Raw genomic sequence first — 24,874 nt, 5'->3', positions numbered from 1 at the left:
TAAAGTGATACATTTCTGAGGCTTGAAAGCTGTGGAGTTGTGGCATGCCCCATCCCCAGGCTAACTCCCAGACTGGGGACTAACAACACTAATCTACATCTACTAATCTGCATCTGATGGAGTGAGTCTGTGCTCACAAAAGCTCATGCTCAAAACTTTTCTGTTAGTCTATAAGGTGCCACAGGACCCTTCCTTGCTAACACTAATCTAGAGCTAACTATCCATCTATCTGCAGGTACTTAAAAAAAAAAAAAAGAGCTATTTACAGAGGAAAACCAGAGAGCACTAAGCTAAGCACATAGTTCCAACCAAGCGCTACCTGACTGCTTTTTGTTTTGATAGTTCCAACCAAGTATCAGAGAGGTAGCTGTGTTAGTCTGTAGCTCTGAGAACAACAAGAAGTCCTGTGGCACCTTATAGATATTTTGGAGCATAAGCTTTTGTGGACAAAGACCAACTTCATCAGTTCCAAACAAGCACTGTCACCAGCCCCAAAAAGAACTGAGGATGGAGGGGGCTGGTGGTGACCTAGATATCCTGGAATTCCCATGCCACTCCAGGGGGCTCCTAGGCTGGCTCTCCTATGGGTACTGCTGAGGGAAAATCTTCCAGCTCCAATGCATGTGGGAAGTACACACACCTATGTTGAATGGACATGAGCAATCACTCAAGAAGTTTGGTTTAAGTGATTTGCCTAGTATCAAACATGAATTCTGTGCAAAGATAGGGACAGAATCAATGCCCCATGGCAGGATTCAACTGTTTTATCCCTTCTTTTTCTGTAGTCCAATTTTATACATACCTTTCAACTTTTGCAACAAATGAAGGGGTGCTACAGAAAAGAATTATCTTTGGCACACAATCTTGTTTCCTATGCACTGTATGAGAAGGAAGCCCAGTGGAAAAAACATCAAGTGATCATGGAAATAAAACAAACTCATTATGTCTGAATTAGAGTTGCATAAGGTGGCTGAGTTACAGTTGTAAAGGCAACCCATCTCAAAAAAGATAAGAGTGGAATTGGAAAAGGTTCAGAAAACGGCAACAAAAATGATTAGGGGTATGGAGCATCTGCCATATAAGGAGAGATTAGTAAGACTGGGACATTTTAGTTTGGAAGAAAAGATGATTAAAGAGGGATACGATAGAGGTACATAAAATCATGATTGGTGTGGAGAAAATACATAAGGAATTGTTATTTACTCCTTCTCAAAACACAAGAACTAGTGGTCACCAAATGAAATTAAAAGGCAGCAGGTTTAAAACAAACAATAGGAAATATTTTTTCACGCAGTGCACAGTTAACCTGTGGAACTCCTTGCTGGAGAATGTTGTGAAGGCCAAAACTATAGTAAAGTTTAAAAAAGAACTAGATAAATGCATAGGTCCATCAATGGCTATGAGCTAGGATGAGCATGGAGGGTGTCTCTAGCCTCTGTTTCCAAGAGGCTGGAAATGGGCAACAGGGAATTATCACTTGATGATTACCTGTTCTGTTTATTCCCTCTGGGGCACTTGGCATTGGCCACTCTTGGAAGACAAGATACTGGGCATGATGAGTCTATGGTCTGACTCAGTATGGCTTTTCTTATGTTCTTAGATGTGTGAAAGTAATGTTTGGGTACTCAGTACCTAATCCCATAAAAGTTTACTAGAAGGTGCAGCACATCTGATAAGACCACGATACACCTGGGTAGCAGTGGGAGTTGGGGTTCTAGTTCCACAGAAGGTTTTTAGGTGGCATAAAAAAAAACCTTTATATACCATCTATTTTACAGACAGACAATGGTGCCAGGTTTCATTAAAGGGATCTGCTTTAGTATGAGCACATTTCCTGCATTTTTATGCAAAACAGCAGCACAGTCAGGGTAGTAATTATGCACTTTGTATAGGCACAAAATAGAGACAGTTTTAAAATGTTTATGTATCTCAATATCAAAAGCATGAGTTCACAAGCCATACATTCAAGAGAGCAGAACAAATTTAATTTTTTTCTTGATGGAATCTGAATATGTCTAAGGATACCAGGGATTTAGAATTCAAGTGTTTAGCATTCTTTTATATGTCGATTAATAGTTCCCCAGTGGCTCATCTTTACACCTGCATAATTTGCTTTATCAGCTACTTCAGATTTATTAGACATACCTGTTGCAATGACAGGCTCCTTCATAAGCTCCCTAGTTATTGGACACAGGAATTCGTCAGGAATACCGAGAGAAACAGAATCCACCTTGATCCTCAATTCCTCAATTTTCCGGAAAACTTTAGTGCGTAAACCTAGGGACTCTGAAAAGGAGTGGTAGATTAGAATTCTTGGAAAATATTTTCTGTTGGCACATTAACCTCTGAAACACAAACATATTATGAAGCACAGAGATTGCTTCCAGGCCCACCAAAAAGACAGGGAGGGAAGACAGCAATTGTCTCAGGGACTGGTGATCTAAAGGTGCACAGGGCTCTGGCTGCTGTTGTGGCAGTGGGGTGCCCAAAGCCATAAGCCATTCAAATTGCTGCCAGAGCACTCCTGTGGCACTCTGTGCGGCTCTCAGGGCTGCCTGGGGAAGAGGAGACATTGCATGGCAAGCTCCATGCAGCACTGAGGGAGGGGGAGATGCTGTGGTCTGGAAGGCGCTGAGGGACGGCCACCAAAGCTCCACCCCAACCTTGACCAGGGGCCTAGCATGGCTGTTGGCTCCCCTGATTGCTTCTGGAGCAAACGGAAAATCTTGACAATGTTTCAGGACTTTTATAAATACATCTTTTTTAACTTTTTCTTCTCAGCTGTTGGGGACCAACAAGGGGTTTAAGGCATTAAAAGCCATCAACACTATGTAACGAGAGAGATAGCTGTGCTAGTCTATATACTATCAAAACAAAAAAAGCAATAAAAAAAGCACTTTAAAGACTAACAAAATAATTTATTAGGTGAGCTTTCGTGGGACTGCCCCACTTCTTCAGACCATAGCCAGACCAGAACAGACTATGGCTATGGTCTGAAGAAGTAGCTCTGTCCCACGGAAGCTCACCTAATAAATTATTTTGTTGAAGTGCTACTTTACTGCTTTTTTGTCTTGATATGTAACAAGTGGTGTTCAAAAATATATTAAACAAAACTGGTTTTCCACAGACAGAATATCAGATCAGCTGTGACCAGCTGAGGTTAAACACAACAATCCAAAGTGCCACATCATCTTTAAAATAACATGAGTTAACGTGTTCTAACATGATTCCAGTATTGGCAAGCCCACGGCCTAAGTGATACACTGGACTGCATTAGGGCTGTATCTACACTGCAGCTGGGAGCAAGCCCCCCCACCAGCATACTCAGACTCACACTGGCTGGCTTTGAGCTAACACACTGAAAATAGCAGGATGAACATTTTGGCACAGAAAGCAGCTCAGGCTCTCAAACCCAGCCAACGCTCTGGATCTCGGGTATCCTGAGTTTTCACTGGAGCTACAAGAACCACAGTGCTACTTTTAGTGCCCTAACTTGAGCTGAGGCTAGCGAAGTGTGTTTACTTGGGCTGGGAGGCTTGCTCTCACATGCAGCGTGAACACGCCTTAGATGAATTAAGTGAGATTGGGTAGAAGAGTTAATTCCTCCACCCCGTTTTATACAGCTGCTTTGCAACAGGAAGGAACCTCTGACACTTTGACTAGAGCTGGCTACTTTGCTAGTCCCTGTCAGGATCCCCCAAAACAGAACAAGACAAACAAGAAAATAAATACTCTAAGTACTATTGCATAAATATACAGGTTCCATTTTCATCTTGGAATTTCCCACTCATTTCCAAATTCCATTTTATTCTCATTTGGACCAATATGAAGCCTTGTCCTCCTTTCATCATGTCTTCTCAGGAAGTAGAGAGTGGCTACTTTGACTCCTGTTATGTATCATTTGCTGCTGGGTTGACCACAGTGAAATTCTGCCTCCCTCAGACTATCTCTAGGGATCATTTTTTGTCTTGTTCCTGGGATCCAACTAAATTATATATTCTGTATAAGAACTGTATGGGACTCACCCCTGGGTTTATCCAGCTTAGGACAGGTTTCCCCTTTTTAAAGTTCTCCATGTGCTCTTACATGATAAAGTGTAACAATTTAAAAAGCATTTAAGGTGACTTAGATGCCTAAATATCATTTTCAAAACAGGAAGGCATTACAGACTGATTTTTTTTTTTAATGGATGGGATTTAGGCACTTTGGAAAAATCTTATTAGGCACCTAAAATACTTAGGAAACCCTAGGCTGAAGCCATATGCCTTGGAGTGCATGGGATAAATTAGGTAAAGAGTCATTAGTTTTCCTTTTTCCAGCAGCTGTTCAACAAAAAGGAACCACAGACAGTACCACCTCTTCTGCTGGGCTCAACTTTCACAAAAAAGGGAGCTTAATCCTTTTAATAACCACACATTTAGAGTCATTGTATGGGGTTCTTAAAACCAGCCCTCTCCCCCATGGTTAACTCTTTTTACACAGTAACAGAGAGGGACCCGTGTTAATATGTACTGATGTAAGGAATGTGCCAGCAGGAACTCAATGCTGCTGAAGGCTGGCAGAAATGTGTCTCCCAGAGATCATTTGCATAAGAATGCAAAGGTGTGCATATGTGATACCTTGCAAACAAAGCCTGATGGGTAGCAAGGAATGAATGAGGTTTTGTCTATTGTATACGTATACACATTGTTGTAAAAATCACAATTTATGCTCACATTCCAGTATAAGAATTGTAAAATCTCACTAATGCTGCAAGTTGTGTGTGCGGGGGGGGAGAAAGGGCAGTCATCATAACTGTGTAAGACATGGATTACACACAGGGCTCTCCTGGTTAAAAGCACTGTAAAGCAGAAGAGGAGGGGTATGGGTTGAGCCAGCTGAGTGCCTTGGCCCTACCTAAGCCTTAACCTATAAGCATGGTTTGACTACTCCTCCCCATCTTTTAAGAGATAGAGCCAGATACTAGTGTTTGTATCCTTTATGAGACTCTACTTCGGTAGATGCTGAGAGGTGAAATCATAGGGTGGCAGCTAAGGGCACTAAAACTGAAATCACAGGGTTTCGCCTCATGCCAAACCCACAGCAGACAGTGTGACTGCCAGCTGGCCAGTAGGAGGAGCAGAGGGTGTATGGACAGCATGACCAGCGGCTGGCCAGTAGGAGGAGCAGTGGGCAGACCAGCAGAAAGCCAATGAGGCAGCTGGCAGAGAGCAAGCAGAACACAGGACCAGTGCAAAGGTGGCAGTGCCTCAGGTTCAATGAGGGAATGCATCAGCGTGAGGTGTCAGGGCCTGCATGGACCGGACTGAGTTGTAAGGTGGGGCATTTGAAGTGGGGGAATGGAGAAAGTTTGGGGGTGTGGAATGGCCGTTTACAGTATTGGACTGGTGAGCTTGAGCAGCCAAGGACACTGCTCAATCCATTTGAGCTGGGACAGTTACCTGAGGATTGCTTATGAACTCTCGGTGTGGTATTTTCCCAAGCTTATGCCAACTGACTTTTCTGCCTCTTTCTTTAAAAGTTTCTTTCCTACACTCAGACTCTGTGCTTGCGAGTGGGGAAGCATTGCCCCTCCAAGGTGCCCAGGGGTGTGTGAATTTCCCAGGCTACTGAGTGGGGGCTCAGGTCGGTTCTGTGTGAGAAGGATGAAAAGAAACCCCTAGGTGTTGAACCTGGCCCTCGTTGCTGCTGACTCCTTCCAGCAGAAGGGTTACATTTTGGGGGGTTTGTCCAGGACCCTCCGTCAGTACCCCTCGCAAGCACATGTTGAGTGATTTGCTAAGTGGAAATTGTGTTTTGTATTTGAGGAAGTCACTGTTTGTATCATGGCTAATCTGTCAGGTTTGTTGGGCCTTGGCTCAGAAGCCTCTAGCTCAAGGACGGCAGCCTCAGCTGATGCCTGGGCGGAAGCCCCGTGGCAGACATTGAGAAAATTTGTCACTGGTTTTCCAGGAATGGGAGACTGATGAATGAAGCAACTGATAGTTCTTAGTTGTATAATTTTAAATACTTGTTACTGAAGTAAAGGTTTGCCAAACTGTTCAGTTCAACTACTGTACTTTATCTGCAGACTGTCATGCAGAACTATTATGATCTGCCACCATGCTTTTAACACACCAGTTCTTCCTCCTTAACTGTACAATTAATCAACTGTCTAAGACAATATGAGCTAGAGGATTCAAACTCAGTCACATTGATGTGGGTGTATTTTAATCAGAAATGACTGCAGATGCCACAGGGTAAGAAAAATTAGGAGAATTTCCTCTCATTTTTTTTAAATAAGGTTTGTATGACATGTAACACAAGGATGGAAATAGGCTAATAAATTTCTGCTATTTGTTAGATGGTGTTTTGCATGTTAATATTGTAATAAGCTCAAACATGAATTTGGAATTGACTGAGGGAACGACAAGGAAAAATGCCAAAGGAAAGTAAAGCAAAAAACTCTTTCCCCCAACTTCTATACCCATAAACTGGATTTTTATAACCATATTTGCCCAATCTAGAACACACAGACAGTTTTTACTTAAATTTCTGGCAACCAGCTATATGACCAAGACTGTGTTTTGGCAGTTGCCTCCCCAAGAATACTCTCCTTTATCCAAAACATTTTCAACCACAATTTTCAGAGAAATTTCTACTGAGCTATTCCCAGCCCAAAACACAGCATTCCCATTTGGAATAAATGGTGCATGCTCAACAAACAATTCTCTAAACCTTCACTGGAGGGTTAAACAAGATGGACAAGAACTTAGTCATCCTGAATTTCAAGCACTCAAGATTCTTCTTTGAGATGGCACATTCAGAGGCACTAAAATATGCTCTGAAGAGCCTGGTAAACACATGAATGCAGAAGGATGGATATAATTTTGTCATAGTAAAATTAAGCAATGTTCTCGGAACAGTCACTGAAAAAAAGTGTACAAAATGAGGGTACGGTCATGCTAGGGCTGAAGCCAAAACATGAGTCCCACCTATCCCAGGACTCAAACTGAAGTAGTCATGAAGGTCTGTTAAAGCAATGGAATTGCTAATCTCTGGAACCAGATCATATCCTTAATGATCCTTAGCTCATTAAATCACTATGGCTCTAGCTGAGTGAGTTCCAAAAGTCAAATATCCAGAGCAACTCATTTGCAATGTAAACTTCCTCATCGCATGCAAGCCAGGACATGGTGATACCTGGCAGCATGGGCTGAACTGAGCAGCAGGCATGCCTTTTATAGGGTCAGGAGCTAGCCACTTGATGCAGGTGGGCATGGAAAAGACTCCACCTGTGAGGGAGCAAGAGGAGGCCCCTGCACAAATGTAACGCACAGGAAAGTTTCCCAGCCTCTCATTCAACAGTCTAGCTGGCACATGGCCTGCATCTACATTAGCCCAAAACTTCAAAATGGCCATTGCAAAGTTTACTAATGAAGCGCTAAAATACTTATTCAGCGCCTCATTACAATGCTGGCAGCCGCAGCACTTTGAAATTGATGCAGCTCACTGCCGCAGGGCTCGTCCAGACAGGGCTCCTTTTCAAAAGGACCCTGGCAACTTTGAAATCCCCTTATTCCCAACAGCAGATAGGAAGAAGAGGATTTCAAAGTTGCCGGGGTCCTTTCGAAAAGGAGCCCTGTTTGGACAAGCCGCATCAATTTCAAAGTGCCGTGGCTGCTGGCATTCTAATGAGGCACTGAATATGTATTTTAGCGCTTCATTAGTAAACTTCGAAATGGCCATTTGCATGGCTATTTCGAAGTTTTGGGCTAGTGTAGACACAGCATGGTGTGGCAGAGCGGGCTCTAGCGCCAGCACAGAAAAAATAAAGTGCTCAGCTAGCAGAGGCAGAGACAGAACCAGAGCTGAACTAATAGCAAAGAGAGAAAAAAGTTTCTCAGCCTCTCATACGAGCATGACCCCACAGCTATGCTGATAGCAAAGAAAGAAAGAACGAACCAGAGCTGAAATAATAGCAAGGAAAGAAAGAAGTTTCTCAGCCTCTCACACAAGCATGACCCCACAGCCATGGACTTCTTGGTGCCGAACTCAAATTTATTGGCTTTCTGTTACCCGATTCCTACTCACTTGGAGAGCAGCAAAGATGGAAGCAGAGAGAATGGAGCATTCTCGGGCATTGTGAGATACATATGGGACACCTCTGGAGGCTAATGAATCCGATTCAAAGACATGACACTTCCATACCGATCTTTATTCAAACTTTTAAATTTGAACTTGACGCAACAGCCAGCCAGTTCCAAAGATATTATGATATCGATATTAGTGCTCTCTAATTTGAACTAATGGTATTTACAGTGAAGACAGTGATGTTTTAATATCAAGCTAATTGACTTAAATTAGAGTTTATCTCGTAATGTAGACACAGCCTGTTAACCTGGGTGGAGGACTTAATGTTTCTGATCCTTTGGGAGTGGTAGAACTTTCTTACATGATGAATAAGGTTGCTAGTGATCCTCACCACATTTGAGTTATATGTCTGGTGGGTGGTTTCTTTAAAGGAACTCTGTTGCTTGCTTCTGGGTAACCAGTGAGGTACAACAGAAGCTGTTTTGTGCTGGATTGGTAAATCTTAACATTGAAATGGCCACCAGCATGGCTCCCACGTTCATCGTAGTTTGGCCCTAATTGAGCAACCTCAGCTGGCTCCACCAAACTCCCAGTCAGAGATGCACTTTTGATGCTCCTTATTTTCCCTGCACAAAGTACAGACACTCCTTTATTAGTTGATATAACACACCATTGAGACACAGAAACATCCTCAAGGGTTCTGAATCCCAACTGGATGCAAAGCCTGCTATCTCAAAACAATCTGTACATTATGCCAACTGGCCAACGATTGCTACAGACCAGGAGATTGATGCTTATAAGATTCTGTTTTGAGATTCAATATCAGTGACATAAGGGCGGGAGGGGGTGGTCACCTGAAGCCCTTGAGCACTACTTTTCAAGTATTTCACCGAGTTGTTTTTTCTCTCAGTGAAGCAGAATTTATCTAAACTCTTGGGCCGTCTCTACACAGTCCCCTCCCTTCTGCAAGGGGCACAGTAATGAGCAGAGAGGAATATTCAAATAGTGTGGTGTGTAGACGGGGCCCTTACATGGCTTTCTGCTATCCAAAACGGGCTCTTCCAGAAGCAAAATCTCATGGGACTATGCAAATGAGGCATGAGATATTTAAATCCACACCACACCATTTGAATATTCCCCTTTATTCATTACCACACCCCTTCCAGAAGGGAAGGGGCTGTGTAGATGCAGCCTCAGAAAACAAGGGAGAGTTACGGAATTCTGAGGGTTGACCTGTTTACTGGGTGAAATGACTCTTCTGTTTTGGGCTGCTAATATGAGAAGAATATACTTATTCCCGCTATCTTTTTTCTAAACTTGCCCTCATCACACAACTCCAATGAACAGGTGAATCTTTGCAAAGAATGCCTATTCTCTGGACTTATCTGAATAAGAGGCTATATTTTCTAGAAAACATAGATGTGATGGTCAGTATCTTGCTGTCCAAAATCTTGTGACGTGTATCACTGTGTTCTTTATCTTATGTTAGATGACAGTTATTCCAGGCACACAGACTAGTTCTATTTCCATGGTAATGAAATACTCTTTCAAAGAGGTGTCAAAAACAATCAGCTGGGCTAATGAAATATTATATGAACCTCTGCTGGTTGCCTTTTCGTCGATTAAACGCCTTTGCAGGGAAGCCAGGAAACTTTTTATTAAATGCAAATCAGTACTCAAGTAAAGACTAAAGCTGTAAGAAGCTAACAGAAAACGGTGTAAGGAAAAACACCTATATATCAATTCTTAATCAGGGCTGAACTGCAGAAATAAACACAATGGCCGTGTCTACACGTGCCCCAAACTTCGAAATGGCCACGCAAATGGCCATTTCGACGTTTACTAATGAAGCGCTGAAATGCATATTCAGCGCTTCATTAGCATGCGGGCGGCAGCAGCGCTTCGAAATTGACGCTCCTTGCCGCCCCGCGGCGCGTCCAGACGGGGCTCCTTTTCGAAAGGACGCCACCTACTTCGAAGTCCCCTTATTCCCATGAGCTCAAGGGGCTGAGTTATTCCCCATGAGCTCATGGGAATAAGGGGACTTCGAAGTAGGCGGCGTCCTTTCAAAAAGGAGCCCCGTCTGGACGCGCCGCGGGGCGGCAAGGAGAGTCAATTTCGAAGCGCCGCTGCCGCCCGCATGCTAATGAAGCGCTGAATATGCATTTCCGCGCTTCATTTGTAAACTTTGAAATGGCCATTTGCGTGGCCATTTCGAAGTTTGGGGCACATGTAGACGTAGCCCATGAATTACTGTGTAGGGACTAGTCTCGGAGAGACAGCCCTGTTAGTCTGACTTTACAAAACAAAAAACAATCTTATTGCACTTTAAAGACTAGCAATATAGTTTATTAGGTAATGAAGTTTCATGGGACAGACCCACTTCTTCAGATCTGGAAAATCCTCATTCATCAGGATTTTTCAGATCTGAAGAAGTGGATCTGTTCCATGAAAATTCATCACCTAATCTACTGTTAGTCTTCTTTTGCATAGGGACAAGAAGAACAATATGGCCCCTTTGCAACTGGTTATCTGAATCTGGAAATGCTGCATTTCCAGATCGACCAGAAGTAGGATGCCAAGAGGAGGAAAACGTGACACTCAGCCCCTTGAGACAGGATACACATATTTCTAGACACATGCTTAACTGGACAGTCAGAGTCTGGAAGAAGTCCTGAAAGCTTTTAGGTTGAAAAAATAACTACTTATTTATAGTTTATGCAATACTTTCATAATTTGCAATCCAATTATAAGCCCATCACAGATAAGAAAAGATACTTTTATTGCAATTCTCGTGAGATAAAAGAAGAAAAAGAAATAAGCAGTTTTATTTTCTATCCGGTGACAAATTACTTTTGAAAATTAGGCCACAAATTTATGTCAACGGAACTTGTCAATTTATAGCATTTTGGAAAAATCATAGCACTGACTCACTTAAAGGGGTAAGATTAAGTTGAATGATTTTAAATTGGCTATTTTAAAAAAATAGCATGATGGTATAATGACAAATGAAGATATGCACCAAGGATGAAATAACAGTCCTGCTAATGCCCAGTCTGAGGACATGCTGCAGAAGAGCCACCAAAGTAGCCAATGGTGTCTGTGAAAGCAAAATGTTCACTACCCCATAAGCTGCAGTAACATAGGGCATAATTTAATCATAGAATCACAGAATCATAGAACACTAGGACCGGAAGGGGCCTCGAGAGGCCATCGAGTCCAGTCCCCTGCCCCGACGGCAGGACCGACCACTATCTACACCATCCCTGATAGACATCTGTCTAATCTGTTCTTAAATATCTCCAGGGAGGGAGATTCCACAACCTCCCTTGGCAACTTATTCCAGTACTTGACCACCCTGACAGTTAGGAACTTTTTCCTAATGTCCAACCTAAACTTCCCTTGCTGCAGTTTAAGTCCATTGCCTCTTGTTCTCTCCTCAGAGGCCAAGAAGAACAAGTTTTCTCCCTCTTCCTTATGACACCCTTTAAGATATCTGAAAACCGCTATCATGTCCCCCGTCAATCTTCTTTTTTCCCAAGCTAAACAAGCCCAATTCTTTCAGCCTTTCTTCATAAGTCATGTTCTCCAGACCTTTCATCATTCTAGTTGCTCTTCTCTGTACCTTCTCTAATTTCTCCACATCTTTCTTGAATTGGGGTGCCCAGAACTGGACACAATATTCCAGCTGAGGTCTAACCAGCGCAGAGTAGAGCGGTAGAATGATTTCTCGTGTCTTGTTCACAACACACCTGCCAATGCATCCCAGAATCATGTTTGCTTTTTTTGCAACAGCATCACACTGTTGACTCATATTTAACTTGTGATCTACTAGAACCCCCAGATCCCTCTCTGCCGTACTCCTTCCTAGACAGTCTTTTCCCATTCTGTATGTGTGAAACAGATTATTCCTTCCTAAGTGCAGCACCTTACATTTATCTTTATTAAACTTCATCCTGTTTACTTCAGACCATTTCTCTAATTTGTCTAGATCATTCTGAATTATGACCCTATCCTCCAAGGTAGATACAACCCCTCCCAGCTTGGTATCATCTGCAAACTTAATAAGCGTACTTTCTATGCCAATATCCAAATCATTAATGAAGATATTGAACAGAACTGGTCCCAAAACAGACCCCTGCCGAACCCCACTTGTTATGCTTTTCCAGCTGGATTGAGCACCATTAACAACTACTCTCTGGGTGCGATTAGCCAGCCAGTTATGCACCCACCTTATTGCAGCGTGATTTAAGTTGGACTTGCCTAGTTTGTCGATAAGAATATTATGCGAGACCGTATCAAATGCTTTACTAAAGTCTAGGTATACCACATCCACTGCTTCTCCCTTATCTACGAGTCTCGTTATCGTGTCAAAAAAAGCTATCAGGTTGGTTTGACATGATTTGTTTTTTACAAAACTATGCTGGCTGTTCCCTATCACTTTACTACCTTCCAAGTGCTTGCAGATGACTTCCTTAACTACCTGCTCCATTATCTTTCCTGGCACAGAAGTTAAGCTTACTGGCCTGTAATTTCCTGGGTTGTTCTTATTCCCCTTTTTGTAGATGGGCACTATATTTGCCCTCTTCCAGTCTTCTGGAATCTCTCCTGTCTCCCATGACTTTCCAAAAATGAGAGCTAACGTCTCAGCTACCTCTTCTATCAGCTCCTTGAGGATTCTAGGATGCATTTCATCAGGCTCTGGTGACTTGCAGACATCTAATTTTTCCAAATGGTTTTTAACGTGTTCTTTTTTTATTTCAAAAACTAACTCTACCCCTTTTCCACCAGCATTCTCTATGTCAGGCATTCCTTCAGACTTCTCTGTGAAGACCGAAACAAAGAAGTCATTAAGCATCTCTGCCATTTCCAAGTTCCCCATTACTGTTTCTCCCTCCTCACTAAGCAATGGCCCTACCCTGTCCTTGGTCTTCCTCTTGTTTCTAATATATTTGTAAAAGGCCTTCTTGTTACCCTTTATGCCTGTAGCTAGTTGGAGCTCATTTTGTGCCTTAGCCCTTCTAATTTTACTCCTGCATTCCTGTGTTATTTGCCTGTGTTCATTCTTTGTAATTTGTCCCAGTTTCCATTTTTTATAGGATTCCTTTTTTAGTTTGAGATCGTGCAGGATCTCCTTGTTAAGCCAAGGCAGTATTTGCCCATATTTACTATCTTTCCTACATAGGGGAATAGCTTGTTTTTGGGCCCTTAATAATGTCTCTTTGAAAAACTGCCAACTCTCCTCAGTTGTTTTTCCCCTCAGTTTTTCCTCCCCTGGGATCTTACCTACCAGCTCTCTGAGTTTACCAAAATCTGCCTTCCTGAAATCCATCATCTCTATTTTGCTATTTTCTCTCCTACCAGTCCTTAGAATTGTGAATTCTATGATTTCATGATCACTTTCACCCAAGCAGCCTGCCACCTTCAAATTCTCGACCAAGTCCTCCTTATTTGTCAAAATCAAATCCAGAACAGTTTCTCCCCTGGTGGCTTTTTCAACTTTTTGGAATAAAAAATTGTCTCCAATGCAGTCTAAGAACTTATTGCATAGTCTGTGCCCCGCTGTATTAGTGTCCCAGCATATATCTGGATAGTTAAAGTCCCCCATCACCACCAAATCCTGGGCTCTGGATGATTTTGTTAGTTGTTTAAAAAAAGCATCATCCACCTCTTCCACCTGGTTAGGTGGCCTGTAGTAGACTCCTAACAGGACATCACCCTTGTTTTCTACCCCTCTTAAACTAACCCACATACTCTCAACACATCCATCTCCTATGTCCATCTCCACCTCAGTCCAAGTGTGTACATTTTTTATATATAAGGCAACACCTCCCCCCTTTTTTCCCTGTCTATCTTTCCTAACCAGGCTGTAGCCTTCAATACCAACATTCCAATCGTGTATTATCCCACCAAGTTTCTGTGATGCCAATGATATCATAGTTGTATTTACTTATTAACACTTCCAGTTCTTCCTGCTTATTACCCATACTTCTTGCATTGGTATATAGGCATCTCAGATATTGATTTGAACTTGCCCCCCAGTTTTTTCCTGGCCCTCTTTTTACTCTGACATTGTTGCCCATGCTCCCTCCTACTTCTGACCCATCTCCCAGGTTTCCATGTTCTCCACTTACCTGCGGGCTTTGCTCCCCTGTCCCCGGCAAACCTAGTTTAAAGCCCTCCTCACCAGGTTAGCAAGTCTGTGTCCGAATATGGTCTTTCCCCTGCTCGAAAGGTGAACGCCATCTCTGCCTAGCAGTCCTTCCTGAAATAGCATCCCGTGGTCGAAGAAACCGAAGCCTTCCCGGCGACACCATCCATGCAGCCAGGCATTCACCTCTAGGATGAACCTGTCTCTGCCCGGGCCCCTACCCACAACAGGAAGGATTGAAGAGAATACCACCTGCGCCCCAAACCCCTTCACCCGTGCCCCCAGAGCCCTGTAGTCACTTTTGACCTGCTCAGCATTACACCTCACAGTACCCTTAGTGCCCACATGGATGAGAAGCATGGGACAGTAGTCTGAGGGTCGGACAATCCTCGACAATGCCTCTGTAACATCTCGGATACAGGCCCCAGGCAGGCAGCATACCTCCAGAGACGAAATGTCAGGGCGACAGATGGGTGCCTCCGTCCCCCTCAAAAGAGAGTCTCCAACCACCACTACTCTGCGTTTCCTTCTTGCAGTGGTGGCAGGAGACTTCTCAGCCTCGGGGGTACGAGGCTTCTCGTCTTCTGTACTGGGCGACTCATCTCCTGTAGCAAGTACACCATAACAGTTTTCCAGTACCACAGTGGGAGGGTTCTGTGAAGGGGTGGAACACTGCCTGATGCCAGAAGTAACCAGCTGCCAGTGCCCACCCTGGTCTACCTCTTTCTCCACCAGTGGTTTATCAGCCTTCCTGTACACTGGGACAGTCACCTCAGAAGACTCCAGATGAATACTATCTAGGAACTGCTCATGGATTCGGATACTCCTCAACCTGGACACCTCCTCCTGTAGCTCTCCCACCTGCTGCCTGAGAGATTCCACCAGCAGGCACCTATCACACTGAACGGTCCCCCCAGCTTGGATGTCTGTAACTGGAACTTGCAAGGCACAGTCCTTGCAAGGCCACACCAGGGTCTGGGTAGAGGCATCCATGGTAAGGCAGTCTGTCTGGCTACAGGCACAGGTGGAGGAGACAGCAGTAGTGGTGGCACAGGTGTTACAGGTCTTCCTGACCATCGTAGGCCTCCCTTCTGCCAAACTCCCTCTTAAACTCCCCTGTCAGCAGCTCCCCTGGTCGCTCCTGCCTCTGGCTTTTAAAGCCTGCTAGCCTCTCTCTCACAGATTTATTTAGTCTGTGTTAACTGCTTGACTACTCTCTGTGATAACATAAGAAACAAAGTAGCTAAGAAAACAGCATGAAAGGCTAGTTTTGTTCATCTAGACAGCCACCACTGCCATTTACTTAATGAATACTTGAGGGGCCAGTGACAGACTGAAGGAAAGTTCAATATAGTCATAGTGCTGGCCTGATGCTATTACAGATTTTAAGCTGTATTGACATGGTAGGGTAAAGAACCCTGGGGCATGTGTGTGTAATTTCTAAATTGCATTACCATGTTGAGATTAATTGGTCCATGTAAGCCTGCTGATGCACCCTAAAGGTTGTCTGATGCTCTTTTTTGAACCCTGTTATAGTCTTGGCCATCACAATTTTCTCTAGCAAAGACTTCCACAGGTTGACTGTCCATTATGTGGAGCAGTATGTCTTGTTTCTCTAAACCTGCTGCCTATTAATTTTGTTCGGTGAGCCCTAGTTTGTGTGTTATGAGGAATAAACATCTTTCTTTACTTGCTCCACACCGGTTATGATTTTATAGAGCTCTGTCATATCTCCCCTTAATTGTCTCTTTTCCATGCTGAAAGCGTCAATCTCTCGTCACCTACAAGCTGTCCCATATACCTAGTACTTGTGTTGCCCTTCTCCAAACGTTTTTCAGTCCCAATCTCTCTCTTTTTTTGTTTTTAGATGGCGTGACCACATATGCATGAAATATTTAAGATGTGGGCATACCATGGCTTTATACAAAGTCCTCAACGATATTTTCTGTCTTACCTATTCTTTTCTTAATGATTCTCAACACCGTTTGCTTTTCTGACTGCCACAGCACATTTGATGATGTTTTCAGAGAACTATCCACAAGGTCTTCAACATCTCCTGAGTGGTAATAGCTAATTTAAATCCCATCATTTTCTATTTATACTTAGGATTATTGTTTCAAATGTGCATTAGTTTGCATTCATCAGTATTAAATTTCACCTCTCCTTTAGCTGCCCAGTCACTCAGATTTGATAGCTCTTTTTGTAGGTCTTCACCACCTGCCTAGGGTTTAGCTATCTCTAGCAGTTTTGTATAATCTGCAAATTTTGCCACCTCACTGTTTACCCCTTTTTCCAGATCACTTATGAATATATTAAATAGAATTGGCTCCAGTACAGATCCTTGGGGGAAAACACTATATTTATTACTAGCCTTTATTTCTTACCTTTTAACCAGTTACCAATTCATGAGAAGACCTTTCCTCTTTCCCCATGACAGCTCACTTTACTAAGGGACTTCATCAAGACTTTCTGAAAATCTAACATTTTATCTACTGGATTCCCCAGTCCATGTGCTTGTTGAAAAGCTCACACAATTCTCCTACGTTGGTGAGGCATGGTATTCCTTTACAAAAACTGTGTTGACTCTTCCTCAACAAGTTACTTTCACGGATATCCTCTCACTCTTGCAATGCTGTGGAGACAAGGATTGAAGGCCCAGCCCTGCACTGCATACCCAAAGAGCCCTGACTATGTTTCAAGTCTTCTTTCAAAACAACCCCTTTTTTCCTTTGGGCGAATAGTCCAAGTTCACAGATCAGAGCATAGCAGATATACTTTCATACTGAAGGCAGGCAGCAGATCACTCACTGGAGGAGCTAGGGCTGAGGCAGACCTCAGTGTCTATTCCATGAAGTGGTATTTGAGATGGAGGTCTCTAGATATCTGCTTTCTTTTCCTGAAAGAAAGGAAGCTATTTTCCCCTCTCCTTAAGGTGCTCCTCAACTGAGGCACAAAAGGCACCATGTATTAGTGTCACTATTCAGGACAGATATCCCATAAGAAGAAAGTGTTAAAAGCCCAGCAAGCACCGAATGCCACTGGTGCATAGTGCCAAAACTATTAAAACTGAACCTGAAAATAAAGAAATTATAAACTAACTGATATTTATAGATAACATGGAAAACTAAACTGGTTAACTATGCAGAAAAAAAGGAGAGGAACTACAAAAAGGATCTCTAACTCAGGCTATGGGCAGTGAGAAGACTGAGGGGGCTAGAGCAGCGCCACCCTTACATAGCCACAGGAGGGTACGCAGGATGCATGCACCATCCTGACAGACACTGATGCAGGAAAAAAACTCTAGCTCCAGCACAATGGGTACACACAACCCGAATGGAATATATGTGCAGCCATTCCAAGAAGAACTTGGAATTAGCTTCCATGTTTACTCTGATTTTAGATGGTTTATAACTTTAATTTTTATATGCTACATTGAGAACAAAAAGTACTGTACGTTAACCATGCATTTCACCTTTATTTGTTGTATTGATGGCTCTCTTGTTTTAGATAATGCACATTTTTGAAAGATCTATAGGAGGACAATGTAAGGCATTTTTCATGTTTTTCCCCTTGTTTATAACCACATTTTAAAGAAGAATGGAATTGTACTGTTATGCGTATCTACTGGTTTGTAATTGGGTGGTAGTTTATGTTGCTTAAGGATGCATGCTGTGATTGATTTAAATGAAAATGAGGTACCCAGGCACTTCTGAAAAATCCCACTACTTAGCTATATCTATCTGTAAAGCCTAAATGCCTTTAAAAACCTGTCCCTTCATATGCTCAGTTTAAAAAAAAAAAAAAAAAAAGCATTATAGTACCCACTGGAATAGGAAATGAGATGCACGGGCCAGCCAGAGGCTGGTGGCCACTGAATAAAACCTTGGAACAGCAGCAGAATTGAATTCTACTGCACAGAGGCTACTTCATCCCAAAACCATGATCCTAATGCAGCCTACTGCAAGGAGGAGACAAAGATCCATGAATCACCACATATTTTGGCTGTATTCCATGCATTATCACATATAGAGCCTCTCTCATGGGGCCTGGGATCCATGCCCACTCTCCAGATGTCTATCACTGATTCTGCTGTTAAGGAGAATTTCACCATTGCAAGACTGCAATTGTATTTGCTCCATAAAAGCATCCTAGACATTTGCCAACAAATAAGAAAAATCACTGTGCTTGTCCAATTTTTGGTTTACCAGTCTTGAAAGTGTGGCTCAGAATGTGCCTGCATTTCTTAACCACTCACTGTGGGGTACAGTGCTTGTAATATTCAAAAATGACTTGGCCGGGGGGGGGGGGGGGAGCGCTTGGGATCAATTCTTGATGACTAACTCAAATATTTACAATCAATACACTGTTATTTTATCTTCATCCTACTAACTGCTTGATCAGATTTCATTTTCTTATTTATAGTCTGTAATTAGTTCCCAATGTGTCATTACAAATTTTAATACTTTCCACAGAGTGTGATGTGTACAGTGGGTCAATCCTCCTGGGGATTCTATCATCAGTCCCACAGCTTTCAATTTTCACATAACCCTACAGTCAGCACTATCTGATTAGTCTCAGCTGATGAGCACCATAGCACAATTTCAGCCCATATCCAACATTAACAACATTTATGCAGAAATTGATTTTATCTTTTGCTTTTTAGAAATGGTATTTCTTGAGAGAATGATCTTTTACAGATACCTAGTCTCAGAACTCCAAGAGCTAACTAGTAACTTATAGAACCCAAGGAGGCAGTACATGCAGTATTGCCTCTTGGGATCTTACACTTACTAGGTACGTCGTAAAGTATTTGTTGTGACCGTATCTACTAGTCTGACAGTGTACCTCAAAATAATACCCTATTCCCCTATACTCACCGCTTTTATAGGATTACAATCTCTTTGTATAAAGTATGCCTCGTGATGTATCATTGCAAAAGTTCATCTATTTAACATCACTGTCCTGTTAAAATGTGTTTCATCGCTGTACCTGAAGTCATAAAAATTTACTATATGTTTGCTACTGAAACATGTGAGGCTGGACAAGGTCCATGAACTGACTTTTCAGTAGCAACAAAGGGGTGAACTCCACCACACACGATGTAAAGCAACCATCAGCAGCCATTCACCACCAAAGGAGCTCCAAATAAGAGTTATAATTCACATGAACACAGTTGCTCAAGCACATAAGCCATGGAGCTGCCCGATGCCATGACAAAGCAAGGACTTTTCCCATAAAAATAGTCAAGATATAAAACGGTTGAACAAAGGATCCAACCACCTTTCCTTCCCCACTTATAGTGCAGGAAACAAAGCAATCCGGACTGCAGGGGGTAGTCCTAACAGAAAAAACTTTCCAGTTTCCACACTGGGGTAGACAATTGCGTAAGAGACACCTTGTTACTTCAAACTTGACTTAGCTTGATAAAGTTTAGGAATGCAACTGCGATTTTACCTTTTATATCCTTTAGCAATCAGTTCTGATCTTCTATGCCTATACCATTTATGGTCACTTAAAATCTATTTTTGTGTGCTAATATACTTATTTTAATGCATTTTCCAAGCCACTGTGTTTTTGACTTACATTTGGAGACTCTATTCCAATTATATAGGCTGGCGCGTATTTATACCTTTGATGGAATTGCAAACTAATTAACGCATTTACTCAGGCCGAGGGGGCTTTGACCAGTACCAGATGCACATTTCTGGGTGCAAGGCTGGGGCTGAAGGATATATGGGTGTCACCTAAAACATAATTCAAGAGTGGTTGAGCATAACACGCTGGTAGTTGTCTGGGGATAACTAGAGGTTGGGGTCAGTGGGCTGAGCAGCAGCTCCTTCAGGAAAGTGGGTCATAGGGCACAGAAATTACTGAGTTAAAGGGGCACAATGATTCAACAGCCCAGATTGAACCCCGGGGATCTCACAATTAGTACATATGTATGTAGAAAACTACAGGGCTAGAATCTGAGATCTTGGGGGTTCTGGGTCACTGGTGCCTCCACATTGTCATTAGAGGTAGGCGTGCACAGAAGCACTCTGCAAAGCGACACTTAATACAAAGTACCACCCACATGACCTAAGCAAAGGCCACTCACAGCATTCTGACCTGGCTTGCCCTGCTGTCGTCCCCATCACCACTTAGCAGGTGACTGGGCATACCAGACATTCTGGCTCAGCCATGATAGCATAGTACTTCCTCCAGGCAGACTTCTGCAATATCAATTCCTAACTTGACTGGTATAGGACTATATAGCATATGTCCCATTGATCAACAGTTGTATTAAAAAAAAACCAAAAAAACCAAAAACCACACCTACTTATATACAATCTATGGCAAAAGGAAAAACATAACAAAACACATATTTTTGTTCTGATATTTCTTTCAATCACAGTAATATCCACCTGAAAAATTCACAACTAAATCTAGGGTTGCTGGCTTCTACATGTCACAAAAATGCACAGCTCCCCAGAGAGAGAGGAAGAAGTACTGCTCACATTAGCCAGAATCATTGACTACAGTATGTACATGTACATGTGTAGAGAAATTGAAATTACCTTCTTCCTCCTCAGGCTATATCTACACTGAGCAGAAAAATTATTTTAGGGGAGTTAGGTCAATATTATAATGTAGCCGTGTTCACTACAAACATCATTAGGTTGATTTTAAGGGGCCCTAAGGTCAACTTTGCTACTCCAGCTTTTTCACAAGGAGTAACACCATATTCAAATTTACAAGGTCAATTTAATGCTAGCGTAGACACAACATTATTTAATTTGATTTTATTGGCCTTCAGAAGTATCCCACAATGCCCTGAACGTATCTGTTCTGACCATCACGTTCGCGTCCGCTGTGCTCCAGGTGAGCAGGAAGTAGGAAACAAGAATCAGCCCATGCTCTACAGCTGCACCCTACACCATGCAGCCAACAGGCTCTCTGGTTCGACCCCCTGCACACAACATGGCTGCCAGGCTCTCCGGCTGCCCTCTCTACCATGTGACTGCTGGGCTCTCCAACTGCTCCCCTACACCATGCGACTGCTGGACTCTCCAACTGCCCCTGTACACCAGAGCTGCCAGGTCAAAATGAAATTACTCAAAGTAACACTATCAAAATTAAAAACATTTCAACAAAGCCAAAAAACGCCCTCTTCTCAACAGCTGCAAACAAACTTTTCAGATTTTTATTTCTGCATTTTACATTTATCAGGACAGGCCTGCTAGCCTTGGCTGTAAAAAGTAGCACAAAAATGTATTTTGCAGTTTGTTTTCAACAGGAGCCGAGAGTGATGGCAATGCACTGTAGGATGACGACAACAGACACCCACATTTTCTTCCCATAACACACTGGCATAGAAACCCACAATGCAATGGGGTGCAGGAACTGTGGGATAGGCACAGCTAAATTTAGCAAAGGTAATGGGGACACATTGTTGATTTTCTAAACGTGTGGACACTCACCATCAACTTTATAAAATCTAGTGGTATAAAGTCGACTTTAATAAATTCAACTTTATTTCCTAGTGTAAACATAGCCTCAGATATATCAGAGCTGAAAAAGACAGATTAAGAAACCTAGTTCATCTCTCTGCCAATGCAACACTGTTGTATATCTGTTGGCCCTCGGGACAAGGAAACTCAAAAAATCCAAGTGTTTACAGAGTATCGATAATATTTGGCTATATACTGTATTTAACAGAAAAAAACAGATTGGCAGAATCACTGTAAACTTAAAGGAGAAGACATACCTAACATGGAATTCCTGATCTTCTTCCACCCTAAAAGTTCCTAAATTCCTATCAAAGGTTACAACTTTACTTCCATTTACAGTCTTACCAATTTTTAAGTCGTTAGCCAAACTGTGTTTTGTAAGACCCAGCAGTTCTTTCCCATCAATGTTATTCATCTTGAAAATGCCAACAAGGTCTTTTAAACCTTGGGCACAAAGCCAGACTGAGACTTCTTCCTCTGACCAGTTCTCAACAGATATCTTAGGTTCAGCTTCCAGTCCACTTCCTCGAGAAACAAGGAGAGAAGGGAAATTTGAGATAAGTTTCTCTTTGTATACCTTGATAAAATAGATTTTTATTACCTAGAACGTTTATTTCCTGACTTATTTTGTCTATATTAATTAGCAAATATTGTTTGCTCCTATTGACAATTATGCTTGTAATTAACTTCTATTTTCTGTTTCTCTCATTATTTGTGTACAAGTGTCACTGGCAAAGTCTGCACTGCTCTGGGAATATTATTTGCCAGCACTGCCCAGAGATTTAAAAAAAGGGGATGCAAGATAAAACACTCCCTTTGTTTAGGTATAACAATTCCTTAGAGGAGGAGTGTTATGTTTAAAAGATTTCTTCTGTCTTTCTTTTCCAAAATACAGAACAGCTAGTAAATACAATATTTAAGGAAGGTTAAATGTTGGGACTATGCTATTTAAGATTACACATTCAGTATATATTATGAAAGCATTTTGTTGCCTTTTCCAATAGGTTTACAACTGTATCATACCTGAACTGTAAAAAGTGTGTATTGAAAATATATGTATTTACCTGCACAGTGTTGCTTTGGATCAAACTGCCAAATATTCACAGTTTTATCCATTGAACCTGTTGCTAGTAATGGAATATCTGGTGCAAAAGCACAAGTTGTAACATATCTAGAAACAAAAGCAATTCAATAATTGAAATTTAAAATCACATTAAGTACTTTCCTTGCTTAATGAATGATTATGCTGATTTCACACCTGGTGTGCTGAGTTAAAGTGTGAAGGATGCTCCCAGTTTTCTGCAAACAAAATATATTACATTTGTTACGTCAAATAGAAACAAAAATCATTTTTATTTATACAGTAATTTTTAAACAAAAAACATTTTAAAGATGAGGAAGCATAATTATTTCAATCTGAAGATGCTGTAACTGAGGCACAAAACGGGCAAATAATGTGCCAAAATATATAGCCAATCAGCCTCCAACCTGGCAACTAAACTCAAAAATCTCCTGACATATCACCCTCACCTTCAATTCAACACGATACAGTTGCCCATCAATGTACTTGTCAGATAGAAATATATATTTAATTGACATTTCTAACGTTCTAATTCTAACTCATCTGGACAAAAAAAAAATCTTCCAAGATACTAGAAGTAAGAACATGGCAGAGTGAACTGATAAATTCAAATAGAATTCACAGTACAATCTTTAAACAACAGCAAAAAAAACAGGGTGTGTAATGAGTATTACAAAACTGTAGTTTTTATGTGCGCCCACTAGATGCTGCCATACACAAAAACAAATCTTAAAGATTCCAATCCTTTAAACAATGATATTTAAGAGTCTCTTTAGTGTAGCAAATGATTACTTTGACCATGTCAGAATTAAAAAACAAAAACAAAAAACCCAAACCAAGTTATTCTAATTGACATGTTAACTTTCCTCCCTACCCCCATGTACTTCTTAACTGTCCCTCATGAGGGATACATCCCTTATATTAGACTGAAATTTACCTCCATCACCTGCAGACCTATCATTCTTTCACTAATTACTGTACTATGAAGCACACCAGAATTTTTCCCCATAACGTTTAGACAAGAATCTAAGATTACATATTCCCTGGCGTGCTCAGTATTAAACTTTATGCATTACTATTTTTTTCTGTATTCCTCACTTTGTCATTGTCTCATATTTGGATGCAGAAGGTTGAGAGTCTGTTTTCCCATACGCTTAACTATGTTTCCATAATCTCAGAAGATTATGAGAACACGAAAGCAGCAAAATATTCTCATGGGTGTACCTGTTATTTAGATCTCACAATTTACCTGAGAACCAATTAGCATTAAATGACTAAACAGAACAAGTGGAACAAATTATTTAAATAGTCAGCAATCATACTTTTCTAAAATAAAGTGGTAACTTAAAGCAGTGAATCTTTCAAAACTCAATATAAATTCATATTGACACCGATGAAGAAAGAGAAAATACAGTCCATCCCAGACTGATGACAATAATTTACCCCATGAAGTCACAGTTAGTTGGGACATCTCTTTGCAGAGGTTTTCGCGGGGGTACGGGGGGAATGCCAATAGATCCCCTCCCTAACCCAAGAAGAGCTCTATTTTCTACAGGCTACAGGACCTGTTCGATGTGCCTTCACATTTCTTCATTTGTTGGGATGCTCGACATGCCTCCCTCATCACCTTTAGGCTGCTCCCAGTAAAGCATAGAGGCCAAAAAGTATTTCAGCAGCAATCAGTGCTCAGGGAAGGTCTGGCACAGTCCAGACCCACAGGCACAGTGATTTATCCAACATCACATAGGAAGTCAGTTTAAGAACCAAAACTAGAGCTATGGCCTCCTATCTCCCAGTTCTGTGACTTCAGTGAATGACTATGCTTTCTCTCCCACATCCTGTAGTTCCAGGAAGTTCAGTACCAGATTACTCTCTGTTACACCAGAGGTAAAAGCAAGTTGGTATGCCACTCTGTCAAGAACTGACTGAACTGCAACAAAAACCACCAGGGAGCTATTCAAAGAGCTGGCAGAGATCCCAGTTGCAATGGGACAGTACCTGTAAGAAAATTTAAGTTACTTACACCCCTGGTTAAACCACTATTACAAACAGAGAAAGCTCACTGATTTGGGAATTTAC

The 24,874-nt window shown here is 41.9% G+C and overlaps 1 protein-coding gene across 4 annotated transcripts in view; it reads right to left on the bottom strand.

The window, feature by feature from the left end:
* The window catches only part of WDSUB1 (WD repeat, sterile alpha motif and U-box domain containing 1), a 59,343-nt gene that overhangs the window by 9,827 nt on the left and 24,642 nt on the right, over positions 1-24,874 (bottom strand). For all 4 annotated transcript variants that reach the window (XM_075000831.1, XM_075000832.1, XM_075000830.1 and 1 more), the window contains 4 exons: positions 22,973-23,013; positions 22,779-22,885; positions 22,060-22,239; positions 2,146-2,286 (listed from right to left, as the gene is read on the bottom strand). In XM_075000831.1, coding sequence (XP_074856932.1) covers positions 2,146-2,286; positions 22,060-22,239; positions 22,779-22,885; positions 22,973-23,013 — 469 coding nt within the window. The remainder of the gene's footprint in view (positions 1-2,145; positions 2,287-22,059; positions 22,240-22,778; positions 22,886-22,972; positions 23,014-24,874) is intronic.

This window comes from Carettochelys insculpta, chromosome 8 (assembly GCF_033958435.1).
Source record: "Carettochelys insculpta isolate YL-2023 chromosome 8, ASM3395843v1, whole genome shotgun sequence".
NCBI classification, from domain to species: domain Eukaryota; kingdom Metazoa; phylum Chordata; order Testudines; family Carettochelyidae; genus Carettochelys; species Carettochelys insculpta.
This window is presented reverse-complemented; position numbering and strand designations above follow the sequence as displayed.